This window comes from Pseudorca crassidens, chromosome 17, assembly GCF_039906515.1.
Source record: "Pseudorca crassidens isolate mPseCra1 chromosome 17, mPseCra1.hap1, whole genome shotgun sequence".
NCBI classification, from domain to species: Eukaryota; Metazoa; Chordata; class Mammalia; order Artiodactyla; family Delphinidae; genus Pseudorca; species Pseudorca crassidens.
Genome location: NC_090312.1, coordinates 4,021,489 through 4,048,867, shown reverse-complemented (window position 1 = coordinate 4,048,867; position 27,379 = coordinate 4,021,489). Strand labels below are relative to the sequence as shown.

The 27,379-nt window shown below is 47.7% G+C and overlaps 1 protein-coding gene across 7 annotated transcripts in view; it reads right to left on the bottom strand.

The window, feature by feature from the left end:
- Window positions 1-27,379, bottom strand: part of TRAPPC9 (trafficking protein particle complex subunit 9) — a 509,996-nt gene that overhangs the window by 350,508 nt on the left and 132,109 nt on the right. For 6 of the 7 annotated variants that reach the window (XM_067712818.1, XM_067712816.1, XM_067712820.1 and 3 more), the window contains 3 exons: window positions 25,166-25,298; window positions 22,955-23,118; window positions 9,266-9,418 (listed from right to left, as the gene is read on the bottom strand). In XM_067712818.1, coding sequence (XP_067568919.1) covers window positions 9,266-9,418; window positions 22,955-23,118; window positions 25,166-25,298 — 450 coding nt within the window. The remainder of the gene's footprint in view (window positions 1-9,265; window positions 9,419-22,954; window positions 23,119-25,165; window positions 25,299-27,379) is intronic. The other variant, XM_067712821.1, reaches the window with a different exon arrangement.

Below are 27,379 nucleotides of genomic sequence, written 5' to 3'. Positions count from 1 at the left end.
GATGTGTAGAGACTTAGAAAACAAAATTGATAAGACTTGGTGCAATCGCGAGCATGAGCTCGAAGTATACCAGCCTGCGGCGATCCACAGAAATCACCCCTTTCTCTCTGCAGCGGGAAAACCTTCTTAAATCACCTCAACTGAACACCTACCTAATTTGTTTCCCAGTGAGTCACCACCAGCTTGACTGGAAAGGCAGTGATGCGACCAGTGAGATCAATGATCCAGAAGACCTCAGCCCTGGTTGCCTGCAATAGGATCACCTGTTGCTGATGAATGACAAACACCTGGATTTTCATTCGCTCCTGGTGGCTTAGCAAGTTATTTTCCAACCTGAATTTAAATCAGAGCTGAGTCAACCATCCCACCTGCAGACTAACAGGGACCACGGGATCAGCGCCCCTCCACAGGTTATTAGATGGCCGGGCAAGAACTCAGCTTTCTGTCTCACTCAGATATGCTCCCGAGAGCCCCAGGAAGCAGAAGCAGCCTGACCTTTCCCTCAGCTGAGCCACCGTGCTGTGAAATTACGGTCTGTGAGTCAGAAGGCTGGTGGGTGATGCAGGCTAAATATAACGATGGGCAGGCTGGCAGGTGCACCATTAACCTTTCCTTCAGAACAAAAGCAGATAACCCACTGAACACAAGAGCAGTGTGCAGTCTGACAAACGGCCAACACGGTCCAAAAGTGACTGGAGGGCTGATTTAAAATAAAGGATGTGGGCTTCTGATCACCGCTTAGAAATGCTGAGATTTGAGAAAAGCACTGCTTCCATCCTTAAGAAAAAAGCTGAATAAACTGGAAATTAACTTTTCCTGAACTGATCAGAGAAGTGAAGTCACAGGGGAAACTAACCTGAAATCTGTGGACAGGCACCTACAGGGAGAAGTAGGACCCCAGCACACGTGCCTATGTGGGTTCTGAAAGCCAGGCAAAAGGTTCAGCTAGACGCTGTTAATGAACTGCTAAACGTCTGGCACCGGCTATGAGAGCAGGAAGTCTCCCTGGGGGCTGCTGTCCGCGCCACGCAGGCTTCTCCCCCAGGAAAAGGATCCTGAGGGCTCCTCTTGGGGCCGGTTGGGAGGGGACCAGAGCCACTGCCCCACACCAGCCCCTCCCCTCTCCCTATGGGGTCCAAGCCTTCATCTGCAGGGGAAGAGCACAGACTGCAGCACGAGGACAGGGATGGAAGCCCCCCACAGCTGGGGGAGGGGAATGGCGGCCACCAAGCAAACCTCCCCCCAGCTTCACCTGCCGCTTTTTCCCCAGAACCAAGAGCCTTCGGAGCACACGGTCGGATCCGCGGACCAGGAGTACAGAGAAGAGGTGTGGCCAGGGGGTGGGGTGCGGGAGACAGTCACTGACTCCATGTGGAAGATGAGAAAGTTGTGAGAGAGCGAACTTAGAAGGAAAGAAGACGAGGATCTCGGCTGGAGCCCTGAGCAATTCCACTCTGTAATGGTCAAGAGGGAAAGGAGGAAGCAGCAAATGGAACTGACCAAGAGCTGCCATGAGGAAGAAGGAAAAGCAAGGTGAGGAGGGAGGAGCCGCCTCCAGGCTGGGAGCTGGAATTAAAAGACAAAGATGGGGACTTCCCTGGCGGTCCAGTGGTTAAGACTCCGCACTTCCAGTGCAGGGCGTCTGGGTTCAATCCCCGGCTGGGGAACTAAGATCCCACCTGCCACACAGCGCGGCCAAAAAAAAAAAAAAAAAGACAAAGATGTCCCTGGCCCTGCCCTCAGGATGGGGGTGCTATAGTGAGAAAGACCAAAAATGCAGACAGTTTCAGCAGCTAGGAGCTGGTACAGCCGAGGGGAACCACAGAGCTGGGGGTACAGAGCCCAAACTCGGAGGTCACCATCCAGCCACTTCTCAGGGTTAGGGAGAGAACCTCAGCACCTCCATCACATGCCCAAACACGGGGGCCACTCAGTACAGCTTCGTCTCCTTCCAGCCTCCATACTCTGTAGCCTCAGAAAAAACCCAGGTTTCAAGAAAATCTTCTTTAAAATCACATGTTTATGAAAGCCTCAGGCATGTAGGAATTCTAAAGAAAAAGAGAAATCTTCTGACATTAAGATTCCAACCACCTTTGTCTTTGGTTTCTGGGTAATTCAGGATGAGTCACTGTTCCTTAAAAAGTAAGACGGAGTTTCCCAAAAATTAGTATTTCCTTTTGAAGAGAGCGGCAGACCGGGGCAAAGACACTCAGCGATGCCCTGGTTTCAGGCACAGTCATCGGGGAGAGAGACAAGGTAGGAAAGGGAACACAGAAGATTCCACAGCGACGACTCTCACATAAAACCAATCCCAGGCCACAATGATAAGCCGAAGCATCTCTTATCATCAAATTATGAAGAAGTAAAACATAACGAAATGCCAGTTGTAAACATGGCTTTTTTTAACCCAAATCTCCAACTCTGGACAAAGAAACTGAAATGATTCGAACTTCCCACAGGCAGAGTTTGTCTTTAGCTTAACAAACAAGAGACATTTCAGGCAAGAAGCATTTCCGTGGGGAGCAGAACAAATTCCAATAGCTCACCAAATGCTGGACCAGCTCCTAAATCCTGTGCTACAAACACCGGAGGCCTCCAGCGACAGCTGCGGGGAAGAGCGGGAAGGACGCCCTCCAGGTAGAGACGCAGCGGCCGGTCTTCTGAATCCCTTCCTCTCCTGCCCACCTGGCTCTCTCTTGCTCAAGACCTGCGTGCCTCACCCTTGAACCCTCACACCTGTCACCTATCGCACCAGGTGAATCTCGGGCTACCCCTCCAATCTGCCTACCCACCTTCTCCCAACATTCTCCATCACATCAACCTTTTTTCAGAAATCTTTCAGGGACTCTCCAGTATCTTCCAATGAAGTCTGAGTTACTCCCCTGGAGTTTCAGGCCTTCCACAGCTGCCTGAACCTACCATTCTAACCAGGCTGCCCTCCTTCTCCTGAATACCCAACCCCACCGCCTCCATCCCTGCCCACTGCGTTCAGCTCACGCCGCAGCCAGGCGCTGTTCGAGGACCCCGCAGCCAGCAGCCAGCACCTGGCTGTCCCCACCCAGACGGCTCTCCCCTCCCTGAACTCAGGGTCAGGACCACTCAATCTGTCTTCACAACATTCCTTTCATCCCCTCAACTCCATAAATATTTACTAGGATCTTCTCTGAGCCAGGCCCTGTGCTGGGTATTGGGAGTAGAGAGACGTGACGTGAAACTGTGACAGCATTCAGAGGTGTCGAGGGGACACACGGGCCATGAGCGAGCACGAGGGAGGGGCCGTGAGGAAGTGATAAAGAGAGGAAGTGATAAGGTGGGGATCGGCAGGCCACGAAGGATGGACAGACACTGCCAGCGGAGAGCAACAGCGTCACAGGCCCAAAACACTGTTTCAGAATGGCTGTGAGAGGTGGCAGCGTCCCACAGCTAGAAACCATCCCCACCACCCATCTCCAGGGCTTCATCCCTTTTATTCTCTTGTCATTTACTCGTTGAAGAAACCACGTTGTTTGCAGAGTTAACCGCAGTCTGAAATGGAGTAGCTTCACGGGTTTCTCTGTCGACAGGATTCCTGTGAGCTGGCAATGAGAGCTGGAGTGTTGATCAGACTCAGGTGTGATGCGGGGGCAACACTAACTCACAGGAGGTGTGTGTTCTCCCGTCAGGAAGGACATAATGCCTGCCTGTCTCTTGTTTTGCTGGGTAGATGCTCATGGTCTCAACCCATAATCTATTAGGAGCTGCAAAGTGGAGGGTTTCTAATTCTATCGTCCCTTCTCAAGCGTTAGCAGGCATACTTCCATAAAGAGAAGCTGTCCTCACCAGCTCTTAGGTTGTCCAACCGCACATCTACATGGAAGGCAGAATGCTCACTACCTATCATCTTTAAAATAATGAATTGGTTCCCCATCACTCGCCAAAGGTTGGCAATTCTTTCTAACGGCACTAAGCACCCAAGGCTGAAACGCAGGTATCGCCCCTGCTGGTGCTCAGACCGCCAGCGGCAGCCTCTTCACGTTGGGTCCTCCTAACACAGCTTTAGTAAATCCACTCTGACAGCTTCCCTGCTGTAGGTTTCACAGGATGTTCCCAGATCACCTCACTACAGACAGTTCCTGCTCCAGACCTGCAAGTGGCCACTTCTCCAAGAAGCCCTGGTTTCTTTCAACACCATGATGTGGGCGCTAGGAATGCTCACTGCTGCTGGGTTTCCAGGCCTTGGAGTAGATAGATAGACAGATAGATCTTTAAATATCCCATAATTTCTTACTGATATCTTTTATTTAAATTCCAAACTACAAGGTTTTTACTTCATCTCTATCATCTTACATCAGTTATCTCTTCCAAATGAGAACCCTCGTTCAGGACCAGATTCAGGATGCTAGAATTAGATTATCACAGAATTGATCATTTACTTAATTCCACATTCACACACAGTTTCAGCATACCAACACTATCTCTGCCACAACAATCACTGAAAACAGTTTAAAATCGCTTTTGCAGAGAGTGGCATCATCATCGTGGCAGAATAAGAGTTTTCTGCCATCTTCTCCCCCAAAGAACGCCAATTTGGACCATCACTCACACACGAGAGGGCCTCGGTGGAGGTCCAGGGGTCCAACAGAGAAGGCCCAGCACACAAAACTCTGAGACTGGACGCACTGAAGAGGGTCGGGGACACCGCCTGACTCTACCCACGTCACCCTCCCCGAAGGCGGCAGCTCAGTGCCCAGAGAGACAGAGTCAGCCCAGGGCTCCTCCCAGGGGGCGGTGCACGTGGGAGCGAGGACCGTACTTCCTCAGCTGTGCGGGACGAGTACCGAGACACCCGATTCTCTCTTGCCCCAGCCAGGATCCTGAGGTCCCAAAAATGTCTTCAGGGTCTTTTTTTAATCCGGGATACGATTAAGGATTGCACATAGCGTTTGATTGTTAGATCTCTTCCATGTCCTCTAATCCAGAATAGTCCTCCCACCTGTCTTTACAAAATGGAATCGTCTACTTTATAGAGTTGTTGGGAAGGTTAAATAGAAATAATGCAAATAAAGTCGCTGGTCCAGACCTGATATGCAGCATCTGACAATGCTCAACAAATATTAATTCTCTTCCATCTGTCTACAGCCCACACTGGATCCAGTGTCCTGCTTTGCATGACAGCTACATTTATTTCTGTAAGGTTTTTAAATGGCATCTGGTTTCAGTAACCATAGTTAATGTGAGTCCCTGCCTAAAAAGCCAATCGGGTCCACAGGGGTCCCCGGCTGGAGGTTCTGAAACTGTCAGACCAAGTGCCACCCGTGGGGCATCTCCCAGTTGCAAGAGGCCACAAATGAGCCTCTGCCACTGAGTGCACAGCTGTCTCCAAATAAGGGCTAAACCACAGGCTCCAGGTCGCTCAGACTGAACTACACGGAGCAATGCATTCATTATCCACCGACCAGACTCTGCAGAAGTCCTTTGTGGGCCTTGGTGTCCAACTTTTTCTTTCCTCTACAGAGCTTGCCCGGGTGTGGACATTAAGATTCCGTGTCTCAATCTCTACGATTTGCTACGTAAATGACCAGCCGGAGTGTCTATTAACCACACCAACAGAGAGGCCGTCTCACTTAGAGTACGGTATTTGCCAGACCACTAGAGACATTAATGCAAATTTATGTAAAAGTCTACTACTTTAACACACTATAAAAAAGTATATTCTGGGACTTCCCTGGCAGTCCAGTGGTTAGAACTTCGCCTTCCAATGCAGGCGGGTTCAATCCCTGGACCCCTGGTTGGGGAGCTAGGATCTCACATGCCTCGTGGCCAAAGAGCCGAAACACAGAACAAAAGCAATATTGTAACAAATTGAGCAAAGACTTTAAAAAATGGTCCACATCAAAAACAAAAACAAAAACTCTAAAAAGAAAGTATATTCTGATTCTGTTCTACTATAAATGCCATAAACTATGATCCTGTATTACAAAAATAAAAACACATGTATCAGTACAAAAATAAATAAAGAGGGCATCTAATTTTTATTTATTTATTTATTTTATTTTTGTCTGCATTGGGTCTTCGTTGCTGCAGGCAGGCTTTCTCTAGTTGCAGCGAGCGGGGGCTACTTTTTGTTGCGGTGCGTGGGCTTCTCATTGCGGTGGCTCCTCCTGTTGTGGAGCACGGGGTCTAGGTGCGCGGGCTTCCGTAGTTGCGGCTCACAGGCTCTAGAGCGCAGGCTCAGTAGCTGTGGCGCATGGGCTTAGTTGCTCTGCGGCATGTGGGATCTTCCTGAACCACGGCTCGTATCCGTGTCCCTTAATTGGCAGGCAGATTCTTAACCACTGCACCACCAGGGAAGCCCAAGAGGGCATCTAATTAATTATAACCATGCTCTACTGCACACCTGTGCTGTATCTAACTGACAGGAACCTAGGCCAGCCTCACATTTACAAACCACTTGGTAAACCTACTTCGAGCTCTCTTTGGTTTTATTTTAAAAGAGAGAAGAAGGTATTTTCAGACTATAAATCCCAAGTTGCAATTTTACTTTCAGCACAGAGGGCAGAGACAACCCTCCAGAGCTCTGTAACTAAAGGCAGAAACATAACAAAGTATGTCCACGTTGCACACATAGACTCAAGGAGCCACCAAAACAAAAGCAGCTTCAGCCTACACCGGGAGGCCTTCCATCTTCTCCCTCTCAGGAGCAGCCTGCCCCAAACGTCAGCAGCACAAGTAACGATCAGCTTTCCTTCACGTCTCACGTCCAGATGGTCTCAGCTAGGCATCCACTTGCCCAGACATACCCCCGGGATAACAACTCATCAAGCATTCCCTGGACAGGTGTCAGGCACCACTGACTCTGCTCAACTCCCTTCCTGGGAAAAAGAAAAGTCAGAAACTCCGTCTGTAACCCTCTGTCTACTTATAGAAAGATGCAGTCCAGTGGTACAAAGCCATTTAGAGACAGAAAAGAATATCCATTTCATCTGATACTTTTTGAGTTCTGGTATAATGTTAAATCCACGTGATATTTTCCATTTCTAGTGTGTCCAACAGTAAACTTATTTTCCTACCTGCATTAATAATATAAAAGAAAAATTTAATGGTTATTTAAACACTCTAGAGAGTACAGGAGAAGAAATTTCATGGAGCGTGCTATGGACTTAGAGTAGGTGTCCCCCCAGAATCCCTGTGTTGAAGCCCTAACCCCAATGTGACAGCACTAGGAGGCGGGGCCTTTGGGAGGTCATTAGGGTCAGACGAGGTCAGGAGGGAGGAGCCTCCACACCGAGGGGGGAGGAGAAGAGGAGCTCATCCACTCCCCTCCCTCCAGGTACACCGTCTAGGTAATGTGAATACAGGACCTCCTGAGTAAGACAGATGAGGTCCTTCTCCCTGTGAAACTTCTAAGGTAAAGGACGGAGGCAGCAGGACAGGAAAAACCAAACAAGACACTTCCAGGGAACAGGAGCTGTCCATAATGTGGGGGGACCCAACAAGAATGACAGTGGGCAGGGCGTGCTGGCCCAGCCGACGCGGTCCGGGTAGCCTCTCCACCAGGGAGACAACTGAAATGAGATCTGAATAATCAGGTCTGCGTCCACACGTATGTCCATCTAGTCTCTGGAGGTGAATCCCACTGCATCACTGGCCAGAGATCTCCGGGCCTCGGTACCTGCTGCTCCTTGAAAGACCTGTGGAGCACAGGCTTTTTTCTTCTTCTAGGATACTCCCCAGTTCAGGCCCAAGTCACACACCAGCTCTGGGAGGCCCTCCCTGCAGGACCCTACTGACAAAGTGAGCTGCATCTCAGTTACACCCGAGTCTCAGGGTGTTCCAATCACATATTTATTTTTCTGGCTGACCCTGTGGGCAACAACAGGCCACAGAGTAGTTACGAGGACAGACTCTGGAGTCAGGCTGCCTGGCTTCACAACCCAGCTTTGCCACTTCCTAGCTGTGTGACCTTGGAAAAACTGCACAACCTCTCTATGCCTTACTGTCCCTATTTGTAAAACAGAGCTATTAATAACACCTATTTCATAGGGCTGCTGTGAGGGTTCAGCAAGTTGATCTATGCACACCTCTTAAATGTTAGCTGCTGTTATTACTACTGCCCAGGGGACAGACCTTGACTCACTCATCTCTGTTTTCCAAGAGCCCGGTCAAGTGCTTGTCTCTAACAAGAGGTGGTTAAATGTCTTGTAATGTCATAAATCTGTGATGGGGGTGGGGGGGGGATATAACTAACACTTGTTGACCCCTTACCATGTTCCAGGTGAAGGGCAAATCCTCACAACAACTGTAGAAATGGGTATTACTGTCATCTTATCAGATTAAGGCACAAAGAAGTCAAAGTCACATAGTTGCTAAGTTCTAGTAACAGAATCCGTTGACCGTCTCCAATAACACCCTTTGACTGAATGTGGCCCCCCAAATTCATATGGTGAAGCCCTAACCTCCACTGTGACTATAATTGAAGACAGGGCCCGTGAGGAGGTAACAAAAGTTAAATGAGGCCACAGGGTGGGGCCTTAGTCTGATAAAACTGGCGTCCTTCTAAGAAGGGGAAGAGACACCAGGCTCGCTCTGCCGCGTGAGGACACAGTGAGAAGGCAGCTGTGTGCAAGCCAGGAAAGGGCCCTCACCAGAACCTGGCCATGCTGGCACCTTGATCTCAGACTTCCAGCCTCCACAACTATGAGAAAAGAAGTTTGTAATTGTAGCCATACTGTCTGTGGTATTCTCTTGTGGCAGCCTGAGCTAACTAACACACCCCACGATGACTCCCAATGAAAGTATGAATGCATGCTGTATCATCGGACATAATTAATCTATGGAATCTTACCCCTAATCAGCTAGTCCTAATGTTATAACAAAAATAAATTCTCATTTTTCTCCACACTCCATTTCCTTATAGAAATCATTAGACTTTGAAGGAGAACTTCATAATCACAGCTAATTAGATGTCTAAGGGATCACAGCAGTTATGCTTGAAGAAAAATGCAGTAATTCCTACATTCCACTAATTTAGGATGACCTCCTGGCAAATGAGCACAAAATAGTAAAGAGTGTGAATTAAGAAATCGTTCAACTGAAAAGTACTTTTATCACTTTCCCTGTGCACAGTAACTCACTCATTAAGTACGTGCCCAGGAGAAGTCTCAAGCCGCTAGAGCTAATGAACGACAAGCACGTTACCGAGAGAGCAGCAGGGCTCGAGGCAAGGTGATCGCTACCATGTGACTGGGGACCGCGACGTGCTGATCAAAACTGGGGAGGAACTTACCGTCACTGAGGTCTTGGAGGAGATTCTCTTGGCAAGAGAAATCCAGCTTCACTTTGATGCTGACGGTGAAAGTGGCCACCTTTCCAGGTTGCAAGGGAAACTGGGCAAGGGTTTCTTCTAGTTTCCAGCTCAGGAAGTCACCATATAATTTTTCTACAATGACAGTAATAAAGGTGATAATGAGGATGCAACTGAGGCAGCAGGAGACTTAACTATCCCGGGAGAAAATTCGGATGCACCTTCAGAAGCAAAGAAAGATGCAAACCATTTAAAATGTGATGGATCTGGGCTTCTCTGGTGGTGCGGTGGTTGAGAGTCCGCCTGCCGGTGCAGGGGACACGGGTTCATGCCCCGGTCCAGGAGGATCCTACATGCCACGGAGCGGCTGGGCCCGTGAGCCATGGCCGCTGAGCCTGTGCTCCGCAACGGGAGAGGCCCGCATACCGCAAAAAAAAAAAAGAAAAAAAAGTGATGGATCAAAGTACCAGAGAATTCCAGAATCACAGCTGTTCCAAGGCCTGTTTCTATGAGCACTGCCCCCATGAAGCAGCTTTCTCTCCCCAACAAGAGCCATGCACTCTTGTTCTCATGAACAGAGTCAGAGCTCAACCAGTACTTTCTATGTTCTATCGCCTTAAAGAGAAACAGATCCACGTTTAGTGGGAGAGAGACACTCTTCAGGAAACAGGAACACAAAATCAGAAAGGGCCTTTTGGGGGGCAGGGGGGCATCCTTAGCTCTGCGGAGTCAGACGGCCTTGGGTTTGACGCCTTTTTGACTCTGACCACCTAGAGCTGGATGGGGAGTGATGATTCGTCCATGTCAACATTTCTTTGTGTATGAAGTAGGGGTGACAACTCCTACATCACACGGCTGTTTTACAGATTAAACTAAGTGGTGTCTGTAAAGCACTGTATACACTAAAGCTGAAATGTGCTGAGAGGAGGAAGGAGCCCAGGAAGGAGATGGGGTGGGGGTGGGGGGGCACCGGTTGTGTCAAATGGAAGCAGCTGTGTCACCTGTGTGGCTCCCCCTCCTGCCAGATGATCCCTGCTTCATTACAGACCGGGAGGAACGGGTGTTTAAGGCCTAGGATCAAGTCCAATATTACCACTGCCTTGACATGTGGTGAAACCAGGAAGGCCTGGAACAACCTCACTGCAAGTTCTCCTCCTGACTCTGCTCCCGGGGATACGGTCCCCTGACAAACAACCCTCCTATCCTGGGGACCAGACGAAGCTCCCGCTTAGCCCTGAGGGCGGGTTTCAGTTCCCTGCCAGCCAAGCACAGCCCCCTGTGGGAACCAGGGGACACCCCATCTTGTTGACAATACAAAGCCTGCCTCCCTGCAGCCTCTGGTTTCCCTCTGTTCCCTGCATGGCGGGCTGTGATCCCATCCATCCAGCATCGGGCACTACGTGTGTGTCCATCCTCCTGGCCCTGGGGCGGGAATCCCTCCACACCAGCGAGGTGAACGGGAGGCCTTCCCGCTGTACTTCTCAGTCCCCTAGTCCGCCTCGCTAATCCCCCCTCCTGCTGTCCCTCAGTCCCAGACAGGGGAGCAAGCTGCTGCTGCTCCCGCCTCTGGGTTACCTTGCCGCCTCCCTTTAAACAAACCGACTCTCTGTGCTAAATCCCCTCCGTCGGAATAAGGCAACGGACGCCTAGAGGGAGTAACTTGCCCATGGCCCAAAACTCGGGAAAGTGCCAGAGTTCTAGATCCAAATGATTCTAGAGCCGTGACATTCACTTCCTGCATGGAGGCCCACCAAGGGGGGCTTAGAAAATAGTCACCCTCTTGGGACCCAGAAATCAACATTGCAAGAGTCCAGTGGAAGACAGGGAGCTTGATCGAGGTCCATATTGAAGAAGAAAGACCTGTGAGGTTTGCTAACTGCAAGAACACGAGGCCAAACTGTGCTATAAACGCAAAGTAAGTTCATGTCTTCCTGTCCAGGGTGTGCTCCCTCCAGAACTGGCTGAGTTCCACTCAGAACACGTCTAATAGAGCACACTTATCCTCAGGGTATCCTTAAATAGGAACAGATCAGGGGAGGCGTCCTTGAGAGGTGTTTAGAAACCACATCACATTCATTTATTTACTTAGTTATTCATTGAACACCAGACACTTTCCACATGTGAGTTATCTCACTTAATCCTCACAATAACCCAGCGGAGTTGTGGTCATTTATTCCCCTTGGAAACCAAGGAAGTGCACGTCCTTGCTGGAGGTCATCCAGCTGGGAAGTAGAGGACCTGGCATACAATAGGTGCTCAATTAAGTGTCCGGTGCACAGCGGCATCACCAATTCCACTAGTTTACAGGGTGTTCAGATTTTTTAGTAGACTGATATTACTACATTATTTCAGAATGATCTAAACACAGAGGGGCAGCTGGGAAAAGGGTGATGGGACGGCTGAGAGTGCTGGTTCCTGGGAGGTAAGATTTCAGGACAACGTGAACGATTAATCACTGCAGGCCAGGACACTTGGACACCTGACAGCAAGCACAGATCCAGGGAAAACCTCCGGGAGAGACTGCTAATCAGACCAGACCTGAAGATGAGGAGAGGCCAGGCAGGTTAAAGAGCAGTGGGACCCGGGGGGTCGACTCTGGACTTGGCGTGTATGTGTCTACACACCCTCCTGTGCATGTGACCCATTTAATGGACATTACACTCAAAACTCCTCACATACACGCTCTTATCACCCTCCTCCTATAGAATGAATACTGTACGGAACACACAGATTCTAGATGTTTGCTGGCGACGATTTTGAGTATGTGGCAGGAGCCTCGTGTGATTAAGTTTTACCAACTGACCTGACCTCTAGTCCTGCTGGATATGTTACTCTCTGGGTATTTTGCCAGCATCCGACTCCACAACGGAAGTTACTGCCTTCCCTCCCAAAGCACTAATGGTACCAAAATCCTCTCGATGACCCAGTAACTCACATTCTATAAGTATGTGTGAACCAGGTTAATACATTCTTTGTCTTTATTTTTCAATCCCACAGACTAACTTGGGATAGAAGGGTATATGACATACCAGGCGACATGAAGCCAGGGCAGAAAACCGTTCGGGCCCTGCTTGCTGGAAGCCCCAAGACTATAGCAGTGCGTGCTAACTTCTTTAAACAGCCTCTCCATCTGCCACAGCAGCTCTGGCCAACCTTTCTATGAAATGGCAATACCGGCCAAGATACTGAGGCCCCGCAAAGGCCCCCCCCCCAAAGCTTCTATTGGGCCACTTCTGAAACCCAGGCGCCAAGACCCGGGCTCTCATTCAGTTCTGTTCCCATGGACGGGCAGAAACTAGGTGAGGGCTCTCAGCGCATCTCCTGCTGCACCATCATACGTGGGTCCTGACAGGACTGAAATGCCTTGGGAAGAACAGTCCGGGTTCACCCCTGCCTTTCCTCCTCCCCTTCCCCACGTTCACCCGCTGTGCCCCTACTACCACCCACACGTGCTGCCTCTTCTGCCGGGAGTGCCTGGCCCACCAGCCCCATGCGACGCTGCCACCTCCTCCCAGCTCTCCTCTGCTTCTGTCCTCACCCAAACGTGCAGGCGGGGTGTGGCATGAACGCTGCAGGAGACATTGAAGAAACTGAGTCTTTTTTCCCCAAGACACTTGTACACTTTGACCGTGCTAAGAAGGAAAAAAAACGCTTTTTTACGAGATTTATTTTTTAAGTTTTGCCCTGTATTGCCACAAAGTGTTTGTGTGTGTGAGGTTTTTTTAAGAATTACATAAAAATGCCATAACACAAGCAACTCGAAAAAAGACTAGAAAACTTGGCAGGGAGGGTAACTCTTACTGTTAACTCCTTCATGGGCCTTCAGCGGGCTCCTTAGCGAGCCCCTTGGGTCCTGACAGTCAATCAGCTAACAGGTTCCCCTGGGTGGCCAGGGACAGAGGAGCCAGCAAGCTCCCCACTGTCAGAGCTGCCCACGGCCTCCCAGGCTGCTTCTCACCATCTCACCTCTTCTGCTTTCGTTTGCTGTGGGATGAGCAGGGTTTAATGCCAGAACACCCTTGCTCATCTGGGGATCGTTAAATTTCACCATTCCAGGAAAAAGTTGAGAGCAAAGAGAAAGCTAAGATGGCTTCTGAACAGCTCAAGGAGAGATGAACCCAGGAAACGTGGACCCAGGCACCTGCCTGCCTCAGGCGCAGCGGGAGTTTGTGTATTTCAAGTCGGCCCCGCCCACGCTGAGTGCTGGCTTCCCAGCCCCACAGACACTCCCACTGTGCAGCTATCACCAAGCAGAAGCAGCAGCTCATTTCCCCACTTAAAGGGAAGGGAACTTAGCAAGTACCCATCACCCACCACGTGCCAGGCACTGTGCTGGGCACCCCAGAGGCACTACCAGTCCTTCTGGAATCACCAGATGAGAGCAGGGCTGGGCCAGGGGTGCCCAGGCTGCAACGCTAACCCACAAGCACTCAGCGGCCTGCTCAGGGCAGCCACGCAGGGGTCACTAACAGCAAGGGGCTGGGAGCCAAACCCATCCGACTCCAAAACCCATCTCTCAAGTCACCGGCTGAAGAGAGGCCGTGCTACCACCTGCCCTGACAGAGGGAACAGCAGAGCAACAGGAAAGGGTCAAGGGCGGCACGCAAGCCGCGTGGAACCGCGCTGGCTGCTCCCGCTACGTGCGCAGGCAAACGGCACAGCTCAAGAAGAGACCTGAAAAATGCCACCCAACCCCCGCCCCCAGCCCCAGAAAAGGCCAGTAGCTAAATAAGGTTCAAAGCCCTGCGTTCAGTAACCCACTGCCTCCAAGCTTAGGGTATACTCAGAAAGGGCGCTAGCTGCACTGCTTATTTCTGTGTTAAGTTCCGTGGCTTAAGAGTGACACATTCAGACAACAGGCAAGTCCACCCATGGGGAACAGCTTATTCACCTTCTGCAGCCAAACCACTAAGGTATTTAGAGGAATTCACAGCGCACGGACTCTCCTCCAGCTGCAGCAGGACAGAAAACCGAATAGCTTCATTGTCGGATTTAATATGTTTTTACGCCTCAAAAGTGTGCCTTTCTGCTTCTTTCCTTCATTACTGTGCTACAAAATGGAAAGTCCAGAGGGGCTTTTCAAAATCCTATATAATGATAAGCTATCAGGAATAACAAGATAAACATAAACCAAGAGAGTAGCATATGTCACTAATCTTCCCCCCTGTGGAATTCGGTTTCGGAAATAATAGTCATCATTTTAATGCTAGAGTTTAGTTTCATGCAGTCAAGTCATACTGGTTATGTGACACTGACACTACCAGAGGAGTCATTACTGCTGCTGACCTTCAACATCTGAGGACCTTTCATGTATGCTTCTAATTGCAGAGACTTTGCCACAATGCTGATGAGAGCAGGAAGCAGCAGGGAACGGCACCTCAGTCAAAACACTTATGAGCTGTTCATTATACCCACGTGGAGCCGTTGCTTTTTGTCAAAAAATTAAGCGGGAAGTATAAAGAAATTAAGGGATGTGTATATGTATTTATGTACACAGGTATGTGTATATTTGTGTTTGTACACACACTCACGGGTATCTCAGAAGATTTGTTGAAAAGCAAATACAATAAATTCATGTCAATTTGGGCTTAATTATAATAAAATTTATGATTACTTAAGTAAAGGCAGAAGTTTGGCTCTGTGACAACCTACAAATAGAGACGTGCTCACAAAGAGACTGCAATCAGAATCACTCCATGGCATGGGCGGGTGATCCCTGTCCTGATGGGGTGGATTGTAAATACTCAGCTCCAGATCAGGAGCTTGTGATGGGGGAACACACGTGCCCCACAAGTGCCCAGATGGCAGTTCAGACCCCTGAGAGGCCCACAAAGGTCTGTGTGTCTCTGAAGTGTCCCTGATCCCTACCATATACTGCAAATGCAAAAGGATTATTTTTCTTTTTTTTTTAACATCTTTATTGGAGTATAATTGCTTTACAATGGTGTGTTAATTTCTGCTGTATAACAAAGTGAATCAGCTATACGTATACATATATCCCCATATCTCCTCCCTCTTATGTCTCCCTCCCACCCTCCCTACCCCATTCCTCTAGGTGGTCACAAAGCACCGAGCTGATCTCCCTGTGCTATGCGGCTGCTTCCCACTAGCCATCTATTTTACATTTGGTAGTATATATATGTCCACGCCACTCTCTCACTTCGTCCCAGCTTCCCCTTCCCCCTTCCCAGGTCCTCAAATCCATTCTCTACATCTGCATCTCTGTCCTGCCCCTAGGTTCTTCAGAACCTTTTTTTATTATTATTATTCCACATATATGTGTTAGCATACGGTATTTGTTTTTCTTTTTCTGACTTACTTCACTCCGTGAGTCTGTAAGAGCAGGGATTAGAACAAGACAGGAAAGCAAGGAAGACGGAGGAGAAAAACACAACAGGGAGACAGCCTCATCCACCAGAGGGCAGACAGCAGAAGCAAGAAGAACTACAATCCTGCAGCCTGTGGAACAAAAACCACATTCACAGAAAGATAGACAAGATGAAAAGGCAGAGGGCTATGTACCAGATGAAGGAACAAGATAAAACCCCAGAAAAACAACCAAACAAAGTGGAGATAGGCAACCTTCCAGAAAAAGAATTCAGAATGATAGTGAAGATGATCCAGGACCTCGGAAAAAGAATGGAGGCAAAGATCAAGCAGATGCAAGAAATGTTTAACAAAGACCTAGAAGAATTAAAGAACAAACAAACAGAGATGAACAATACAATTACTGAAATTAAAAATACACTAGAAGGAAATCAATAGCAGAATAACTGAGGCAAAAGAACGGATAAGTGACCTGGAAGACAGAATGGTGGAATTCACTGCTATGAATGAAAAGAAATGAAGACCGCTTAAGAGACCTCTGGGACAACATTAAACGTAACAACATTCGCATTATAGGGGTCTCAGAAGGAGAAGAGAGAGAGAAAGGACCCGAGAAAATATTTGAAGAGATTATCGTTGAAAACTTCCCTAACATGGGAAAGGAAATAGCCACCCAAGTCCAGGAAGCAAACAGAGTCCCATACAGGATGAACCCAAGGAGAAACATGCTGAGACACACAGTAATCAAACTGGCAAAAATTAAAGACAAAGAAAAATTATTGAAAGCAGCAAGGGAAAAACAACAAATAACATACAAGGGAACTCCCATAAGGTTAACAGCTGATTTCTCAGCAGAAACTCTACAAGCCAGAAGGCAGTGGCATGACATATTTAAAGTGATGAAATGGAAGAACCTACAACCAAGATTACTCTACCCGGCAAGGATCTCATTCAGATTCGATGGAGAAATCAAAAGTTTTACAGACAAGCAAAAGCTAAGAGAATTCAGCACCACCAAACCAGCTCTACAACAAAAGCTAAAGGAACTCTCTAAGTGGGAAACACAAGAGAAGAAAAGGACCTACGAAAACAAACCCAAAACAATTAAGAAAATGGTCATAGGAACATACAAATCAGTAATTACCTTAAACGTGAATGGATTAAATGCTCCAACCAAAAGACACAGGCTTGCTGAATGGATACAAAAACAAGAGCCATATATATGCTGTCTACAAGAGACCCACTTCACACCTAGGGACACATACAGACTGGAAGTGAGGGGATGGAAAAAGATATTCCATGCAAATGGAAATCAAAAGAAAGCTGGAGTAGCAATACTCATATCAGATAAAATAGACTTTAAAATAAAGAATGTTACAAGAGACAAGGAAGGACACTACATAATGATCACGGGATCAATCCAAGAAGAAGATATAACAATTATAAATATATATGCTCCCAACATGGAGCACCTCAATACATAAGGCAACTGCTAACAGCTATAAAAGAGGAAATCGACAGTAACACAATAATAGTGGGGGACTTTGACACCTCACTTACACCAATGGACAGATCATCCAAAATGAAAATAAATAAGGAAACAGAAGCTTTAAATGACACAATAGACCAGATAGATCTAATTGATATTTATAGGACATTCCATCCAAAAACAGCAGATTACACTTTCTTCTCAAGTGTGCACAGAATATTCTCCAGGATAGATCACATCTTGGGTCACAAATCAAGCCTCAGTAAATTTAAGAAAATTGAAATCATATCAAGCATCTTTTCTGACCACAATGCTATGAGATTAGAAATGAATTACAGGGAAAAAAACGTAAAAAACACAAACACATGGTGGCTAAACAATACGTTACTAAATAACCAAGAGATCACTGAAGAAATCAAAGAGGAAATCAAAAAATACCTGGAGAGAAACGACAATGAAAACACAACAATCCAAAACCTATGGGATGCAGCAAAAGCAGTTCTAAGAGGGAAGTTTATAGCAATACAAGCCTACCTCAAGAAACAAGAAAAATCTCAAATAAACAATCTAACCTTACACCTAAAGGAACTAGAGAAAGAAGAATAAAAAAAATCCAAAGTTAGCAGAAGGAAAGAAATCATAAAGATCAGAGAAGAAATAAATGAAATAGAAACAAAGAAAACAATAGCAAAGATCAATAAAACGAAAAGCTGGTTCTTTGACAAGATAAACAAAATTGATAAACCATTAGCCAGACTCATCAAGAGGGAGAGGACTCAAATCAATAAAATTAGAAATGAAAAAGAAGTTAAAACAGACACCGCAGAAATACAAAGCATCCTAAGAGACTACTACAAGCAACTCTATGCCAATAAAATGGACAACCTGGAAGAAATGGACAAATTCTTAGAAAGGTATAACCTTCCAAGACTGAACCAGGATGAAACAGAAAATATGAACAGATGGATCACAAGTAATGAAATTGAAACTGTGATTAAAAATCTTCCAACAGGGTCTTCCCTGGTGGTGCAGTGTTTGAGAGTCCGCCTGCTGATGCAGGGGACACGGGTTCGTGTCCCAGTCCGGGAAGATCCCACATGCCGCGGAGCGGCTGGGCCCGTGAGCCACGGCCGCTGAGCCTGCGCGTCCGGAGCCTGTGATCCGCAACGGGAGAGGCCACAGCAGTGAGAGGCCCGCATACCGCAAAAAAAAAAAAATCTTCCAACAAACAAAAGTCCAGGACCAGATGGCTTCACAGGTGAACTCTATCAAACATTTAGAGAAGAGCTAACCCCCATCTTTCTCAAACCCTTCCAAAAAACTGCAGAGGAAGGAACAGTCCCAAACTCATTGTATGAGGCCACCATCACCCTGATACCAAAACCAGAAAAAGATGCTACAAAAAAAGAAAATTACAGATCAATATCACTGATGAATATAGACGCAAAAATCCTCAACAAAATACTAACAAACAGAATCCAACAACACATTAAAAGGATCATACACCATGATCAAGTGGGATTTATCCCAGGGATGCAAGGATTCTTTAATATACGCAAACCGATCAATGTGATATACCATAGGAACAAACTGAAGAATAAAAACCATATGATCATCTCAACAGATGCAGAAAAAGCTTTAAACAAAATTCAACACCAATTTATGATAAAAACTCTCCAGAAAGTGGGCATAGAGGGAACCTACCTCAACATAATAAAGGCCATATATGACAAACCCACAGCAAACATCATTAAAAAAAAAAAAAAAAACACAACAGGAAACTTTTCTTTATCTGAAGAAAAGGGGGTCAATCAGAGGGAAGTGAGGGCATGACCAGAGACCTGCAAGGGCCCCTGACAGGTGGCAGGAAGAGGAGGGGAAGACGTGGGGCTCGCAGGCAGGCCTCCCACGTGGCCAAGGCCCCGCGCACGCAGACCACCTGCAGGCAGAAACACCGAGAGCAGTCAGCACCCTCGGAGCAGGCAAGACGTGGGCACTTCATGCTCAGGGTCGTCCTTAGCGCTCCTGTGTCCTGCATTAACGCGCCAGCCGCGCAACAACCTGTGTGGCGGGAACTCTCGCCGGGTTCACTCAGCACCTCCTCTGTGACAAGCACTGTTCTTAGCTCCCGGGCCCCGGTGCTGCAGCAGTGAGGTAAACAGACCACCCCTACCCCAGAAAGGCCTCTTACAGGTGTCGTTTTTACCTAATGAGAAAAAACTACCTGAAATACCACTCAGCTGGCACGTGGTGAGTGCTAGAAAGTAAAAGTTATTATTACTGCTGAGACATAAAATAACCCCAACAGCGCTACAAAGAAAATAATACGGACCCCGGAGGAGGCAGCGTTTAATTCCCTGTGGAAGAGCTTCACAAGGAGCTCACTTGTGTTCCCGGTTTAAGACATTTTCCTGTCTTCACATTCATAGTACATCATTTATTGATTCTGACAGCTTTTTGGTCCTGCAGAATATAAGTGACAGGAATTATTCCCTTTGTATATTTTGGAAGCAGATGGTTTATTTTCATTACTTCAATTCCACATGTAAATGTACGGCAGCTCGGGATGAGAATTAAAAAAGAATGACAGCTTTAATGTTTCACTTGCAAACGTGTTGTTTTGAATGGCCAGCCCGTGCTATACATGATGGAACCAGCTGTGATCCCAGATACGTCATTTAACCTCTTCGGCCTTCACCTTCCCTATCCATAGAGTGAGGGTAATAATACTTGACCCCCTGCCCTCGAAGAGGCTAAACTGAGAGCTGGGCGAGAAGGTGACTGCTGACAGTGTTGGAAGGACCCAGCCCCAGAGGCTTCTCCAGGGATTCTGCCTGGTTCCCATGAGCGTTTCCAACCTCCCACATCGCTGCCAGTAAACGATGAGCGAGGGCTGACCAGGTAAATACGGAGAGTGGCCACCTCTCAGGTTGGGCAGGGATTGGCTGGAAAGGGCCATGAGAGGATTTTCTGAGGTGATGAGAATGGTCTGTGATATATCTTGATAAGAGTTTGGGTGAGACACACGTACTTGTCAAAACTTATCAAATGGTAACTTAAGGTTTGTGTATTTCACCCCATATACATCTTACCAAAGAAAAGTAAACAAGCTTGAAGTCTAATTAACGATATGCATGCTAAAGTATTAATGGGTAAAATGCACAGAAATCTACAACTTATTTTGAACGACGCAAAAAAACCAAGATGGATCAATGGATGGATAGGAGGCTGGATAGCCAAACATTATAGAACAGACGGTGGGTTTGCAGTGTTCACTGTAAAATTCTCTCCGCTCTTCTGTATGTTGGAATATTTTTATAATGAAAGGTTCGAGAGGGAGGGAATGGCTGATACAAAGAATAAGTTCCGTAAGAGTTCAAAAGCGTAAGAACACCAAAGGTAGGGGAACGCACTCGCTGCCTTTGAGAGACTCGCACCTGGTTGGAGGGAGACCAGACCACAAGCAATGACAACTCGGAATGAAAGGGGCTCCTCAGAAGTCACCCGGGCCTCTGAGACGACAAAGAGGGGCCCCAGTCACCCAGTCTAGGAAGGCTTCCCAGAGTGACCACGAAGCAGAAACCCCAGGATACGTTAACTGCAGAAGAGGAGGCAAAGGCAGGAACAGGAGTTAGCAAGTCGGCTCCTAGTGAGAGGAGATGGTTTATCCTCAAGTTTAGAGAGACAGCATGAACGTCCAGGAAACTGAAACTAGCTCCTAACGGTCAACGTGATGAGAGTTTAAGGGGAGAGGTGGCTGAGGCTGAAGCTTGGGGCAGAGGCCAGGGATACGGGGCCTGGGGCGCAGGGACAGCAGGGGTTTCCAAAGGAGAACCCTGAGGAGCTGTGCTTCGGAAAGAAGCAAGTTTGTAATGAATAATGGACACGTGGTTACCATTTGGGTTTATTTGAGAAAAGGAAGAGATATTTTCCAGTTGCTAAGCTGTGAAGGCAAGGTAAATCACAGGAGATGTGAAAATTTTTACCATTATGTACTCTGCAATTTTCTGTCATTCAATGTTCGCTTGTTCAAACATCAACCAACCCCTTTAACCACTTAATTGACTTCAGAATACCAGATGAAGGTATTTCATGTCAGGGAGGCATTTTCTACCTAATCCATATGGGTTTGCTCCTGAAAATAGGAGAGAAAGGGAAGAAAGGATGTGATTAAGGTAGGATCATCAAAATTCCCCAAAGACTCAGAGACACAAACGCAATGACCATAAAAGAAAAGAATGATTAGGTGAACCATACTAAAATGAAGAACTTGTGTTTATCCAAGGACATGGCTGAGAGAGTGTAAAGGCAGCGGGTAGAGTAGGAGGGGATATTCACACCACACAGTTCCAGCAAAGAACTTACACTCAGGATCAAAGACACCCTGCAAGTCAGGAGAGAGGGGCAGACAGACAGCGAGAGAGACAGACACACAGACAGAGAGAAACAGAGACAGAGAGAAGACAGAACACCCACCGGGAAAAAAGGACAAAGCGCTGGTACGACAAAGGACCTGAGTATCCAAAACCACGTGAAAGGTGTTCAACTTCGCTGGTCATCAGGGAAATACAAATTAAACCCTGGTGTAAGAGCATTACACCCCACCTCCCTACCGTGGATAAAATGACTACGATGCCACAGGGCAGAGGGGACTTGGGGCAGCCGTCACTCTCACACGATGACTGTGTAAATGGACTTTGGAAAAGTAGTTCTGAAGCCGAATGCCTGTGGCCCCATGGCTCAGCATCCGATCCTGGAGACCCTCACGGAGATGGCAGCCTCGGCCCGCCAGTGCCAGGAGCCCCGGGACAGCAGCGTCCTCAGCAGCGCCCAGGTGCGCCCAAGCTCCCACTGGATGCCGGGCTCACCTCGCTCCTATGTCAAAGGCATGTAAACACCCCGAAATCCCACCAGCTTGCTCTCCCTGTTTTGTCTTTGTCTTTGGTCTCCCCAGACAGTATAATTTCTCTACCTTTATTAAATGACCTGATTTTACTTCCACTTACTATTCTCGATGCCCTCCCCGCAACACACACACACAATATATCCCCCCTTTGATCAGTACCATTCACTAACCACGAGCAGACCAGGTCCTCTGCCGCAAGCTGCCTCACTTAATTCTTAGAACAACTTTTCATGGTAAGGACCACCTCCCCTGCTTACCCAGGAGGAAGCTGAGGCATGTGAAGGACAAAGAGCAAGTAAACAGTGAAGCCAAAGTTTAACACAGGTCTTATGACACCCAAGCTACGTGTGCCTTAGAACTAGGAAACAGAATCTGTCTTTAAGAGGGAGTGCACAGGCTCTAAGTGTTGAACCCACGGAAAACACTGGGCTGGCTGGATGGATCCTAGATGGTAATGCTTCTGAACCTGCAAATGCTTCTCTTCATTCATTCATTCCAGGATACGCTTCCCGAGATCTGATCGTTGTTAAGAGCACAGGGGATACGAAGGTGCATCCTGTGCTCCATTCTCTTCCTTTGCGTGCTCTTCACGCGTGATTAGGACAAAAATTTCACAGTGGTGTCAAATTAAAAGTGCAAGAGGGCTTCCCTGGTGGCACAGTGGTTGAGAGTCCGCCTGCCGATGCAGGGGACGTGGGTTCGTGCCCTGGTCCGGGAAGATCCCACATGCCGCGGAGCGGCTGGGCCCGTGAGCCATGGCCGCTGAGCCTGCGCGTCCGGAGCCTGTGCTCTGCAACGGGAGAGGCCACAACAGTGAGAGGCCCGCGTACCAAAAAAAAAAAAAAACTGGAAGAAATTTTTAGGCTTTCTGAACGCTGTTATCTAATGTGTCTCTTCTGCAAATAAAAAAGATAAACATTTCTGGGTCAAACCTACTTAAATTCCCTACCTTTGGTGGTGAGAATTTTTGAGGTGACTTCCAGTTTCTCCAGTGGTTCCATCCCAATATTTTCCAGTTTCACAACAAGGTGCTGAGTTTCTCCGTTGTAAAGCTGGACTGACACGTTAGTGGATATTTCATCACCAGAGGAAGGTTGCAGTGAATGTGCAGACCTAAAATAATAGTAATAATTATAATAAATTTTAGAAACACAGAAAAAAACAAAGGAAACCAATGGCATTTTAGAATTATTCACATCACCACACTTAAACATTTCAGAAACAGGGACTAGGGAGCCTTGGCTTTAACATGGAATCAGCACCCAGCGTCCAAGAACTCAAGGGCAAATTGCCACGTGATAAGCGCTGTCTACATGCAGACGCGCCCTGGGTCACTGACCTGTCATCCACGTGATCGCTCTCACTGGGCCTTACTTTCTCAAGCGTGTGTGAAGCAAAAAAAATTCTTCGTGATTGGATTATGGTGAGGACAAAAGTGAAACAATGAATTAATTCAAATGATCCGTGAGCATGCTGCACTCTTTGAAAATTTTTTTTAAATCTCATGCTCAGAAATGGCCTGGGAAAATCCACTGATTTAAGAAGAAAACTTAAATGAACCATTCCAAATGATAACGTGGGAAGTGGAGGAAAATGAAGAAAAATGAAAAGTACATACAACAGCCTCCACATCACAGGTAAAATCGACGAGCAACGCTGGCAACTCCTGACGGGACCCAGGGCAGCTGGCGGGTCCTCGGCACTGGTCAGCTGGGGCCCTGGACCAGAGGCCCCGAGCCTCGCCTGACACTCCCTTGAGGCTCCGGCACTACAGCCCTGGTCTGAAGCTCCAGCCTCAGTCCTACTGTCACTCAATCCACAACGCTCATTACCCTGGTGTCTCCTTCCCAACCCACAGGCAGCAAACCCACTTCCGGGCAAGGAGGGACCAGTGACCACAGGGAAAAGGCTCTAGAGGCACAGTGGGGATGAAAGCCAGCCAACAACGAGGCAGGTGCGTGTGCGGGAGGTGGGGTTAAAAAGCGCATCCAAACCACATTTTCCGAAAATAACAGCGTAAAGAATCAACGTGAATCCCTTTGCATTTTATACCTGACAGTTGTTCATGAGTCAAGAAATAAACTTTCTCTGTCAAGAAAGGAAGAGTGACTCCCGTCCTCACTATAAATGACTTCTTCCCACAGTTTAGCAGGCAGTCCTTCTCTCCTTCTCAAGTGAAAGCTGCTTGTAGTCAATTTGAATTTGCAGAGAAGGTGTTTAGGAAAACTAAAACACAGCCTGCACAAATTACTCTGCCTCTCAAGCAAAGAGGATGCCAGCCCCTCTGGTACGGTGGGAAAAGAAGGAGGGAGAAAGCAGAGAACCATGCAGCCTGGCCGCAGGCCTGGCCCAGACACAGGCGCTGAGTGTCCCAAAGCACAGCGTCCCACCCATCAGAGCCCTGAGCTGGGATGAGACGAGGCTGGCACTGAGAAGGGGCCCATCAAGTAAGTGACTGAGCTTTTGAAACATTTCAGAAAATACCAAGATACATTTTATAAAAACAGCCCAAAGGATAAACATTAAAGCATTCTTCATACGAGCAAAAATTGAGACAATCCCAAATTCCAAAAGCAAAGAAATGAATGGTGATGAGATTCTGAGATACCTTTATGATGTATTTTTTTAAGCAATTAAAATAGAAATGTTTAGCTAATGTTATACGTTTATGCAAGAAGTAATCTATGATAGTATATAAAATGTAGTATGATCTCAACTATTCAAACATTTTTTTTCATGGATAAACAGTGGAAGGAAACACCAGAAAGCATTAATAGTAATTCACTCTGAGGTTTCCCTTTCTTCTTTATGCTTTCCTATAATGCTAAAGAAAAAAAAAAAAAAAAGACTATTTTTTAGAAGATAAGACTTTTTCTTAAGTTCTCTAAAACCTCAACTGTTTCTCACCAAAATTACAATTCCAAAGCCTAATTTCACATTTTGTTCTGATCTTGGTAAGAAACACTTCAACTATATTCCAGTTTGCTGCAAGCAGAGCACACTGCCTACTGGTTAACTCGAAGAAACTCTTCGCCTCTATTCTGGTCGTAACGATCACAGGTTAGCTCAGACTCTTGGGGCCCCTGCAGAAGGTGTACCGAACAGCACTCCTAGGTGCCCCTCTTGTCAGCAAGCAGACCCAGGGCTGCGCGTGCTCTACCTGGGCAGAGACGTGCTGATCTGCAGTCTGGGCAGAGCAGGGATGACTTCCACCGTGGAGCCGCTGGTCTTTATTCCCGGGAGATTGTCCAGCAAACAGTCGCTGAAGACACCAAAGACCGTGGTGTGGTAACCTGGGGACAAAACGCAAAGCTTCACCACCTGAAAAGGCTTCATGAGACACCCACGCCTCAAGGCAGCCCCGGGGTGACAGGAACGCAGGGTCCCTTTCCGACCAGAGTTGAGATTTAGGCCCCGTCGCCTGCCAGGCTCGCCCACAGCTCCCACGCTCAACCCCAAGACCCTCAGTTTCCTTGAGCAGAGGTGCGAACAGAACCTGCGTGCCCACTTCACAAGGCTGGCTGCGTCCAAGCGACAGTGTATAAACTATAGATCTCACAGAGCTTAATAATTAGTGTCTCATCCCTTTACCAAGTTGCTTTTCAAATTTATCCATCTCTAAAATGAAAATGATAGTTTGTATTCCTTTCCAGGACATAATGTAACTTAATAAGTATTTGAAAAAAATGATTCAAAATCTTCTGTTGAGAGACGAAAGTTCAAGAGTCAGTTACTGTTTTTATAGCTGTCACGTGATACGGCAGATCTGCTCGATGTGTACAAGTACTACACTGTAAGATTAGCAAAATTTCCATGGAAAAAAAAACCCTCCATGGGTTAGATAAGCACTTGAAATTGTTTAAGCAAAGCTTTAAAATGGCTTTTGAAATTCTGAGATAATTATTATAAACAACATTCACTGTGTAACAAAATCAAATAATACTCGATGGCTAAATGCCTAGGGTGACAATTTTTCTGCGTTCATACTAAGTGGCTACATACCCAACAAGAAGCAAGCTGGCACCTGTACAGCCTCACCAATGCTCCCCTTTACCTCCCACCAGTTCCAACTGGCCCCTCAACGTAAAATAACTCCAATTCACGGCACCCGCATTTCCTTTTTTTTAAGTATGTTCCTTCTAAGCCCCCTTTAAATTAACTTGCGAACCTTTTCCTCCCCAGAAACCCACAGCTGGCACAACGCCCTGTCATACTGTTCTTTCTATGAAACCTGAGAGGATGTGGCTTTGTCTACGAGGCAACCTTTGTTTGCAGTTTCTTAATTAAAATCAATCATTTTCCTTTTCTCACCCACTGCTGAAGGTGACTGCAAATAAACTGAAAATCTGATGACAATCCTGTGTGTTATGTCCAGTGATACTTCACACATAAGGCTCCCCAAACAACGGACACCAACTAGTCTGTCCCAGCGACCTCTTGTCACCGAGGCTTCACTACTCATCCGTGGACGTATTGGTCCTCGGCCGTGTGTCACTCTGAGTCAAGCCTTTCGGTCCTGGCTACTTCCTCCCTCATCTGTCTCCTCTGCTCTATTCCCAGCCACAGCTGGGGTCCGATGTCTGACATCTTCTCCCTGGGCTACGGCTGGAGCTTCCTAGTTGGTCTCCTTTCTCCAGTCCTGCCCGCCTGCAGCCCGTTCTCCAACGCAGCAGCCTGGAGCAGCTCTGAACCGCCCGTCAGACCATATCTCTCCTCTCTTCAAATAACGCAGCAGCCCACACTGCCCTCAGCAAGACTTATGAGGCCCTCTGGGTCGGCCCTCTGTCTGCCTTCCCAGCCTCATCACTACACCCCTCTGCCTTAGACCAGTTAATTCTGAGCCCCCCTCCAGCTCCCTCTGCACCCTGTTCTCTCTTACCACCAGGTAGGTAAGAGCCTGGACCAGATGTTCTTCCTGCCTGGATCCCCCTTACTCTCCATCCCACTCGTTCGGATAACCCCTAGTTCGCCTTCAAACCTCAGGGTCACTCGTCAGGAGAAGTCCTTCTCCGCCCACCTCCCGTTCTGGGTCACCCCTCCCCCACTGCCCACAAGCCAGGGCTCTGCCCATCTCAGCACTGCCTGCAACACACCCTCACCTAGGATGCTGTTGCCTCTCTGCTCGAGAGAGAGAGCACCTTTCCCAGTGAATGTTTGTTCTTTCAGCCACCAAATAGCTAAGAGCTACTACGTGCCAGGTGTGAGGATACAGCCAGGCTGGCAAGGACAAGGCCAAAAAGCCACCGCGATCAATGACGTGAAGGAGGGGCCCGAGCCAGCGGAGGGGAGCTGAGGACGATCTCCAGGGGGAAAGGAAGGCTGGGCTAGGCACTGGAGAGGGCCCGAGCCAGCGGAGGGGAGCTGAGGACGATCT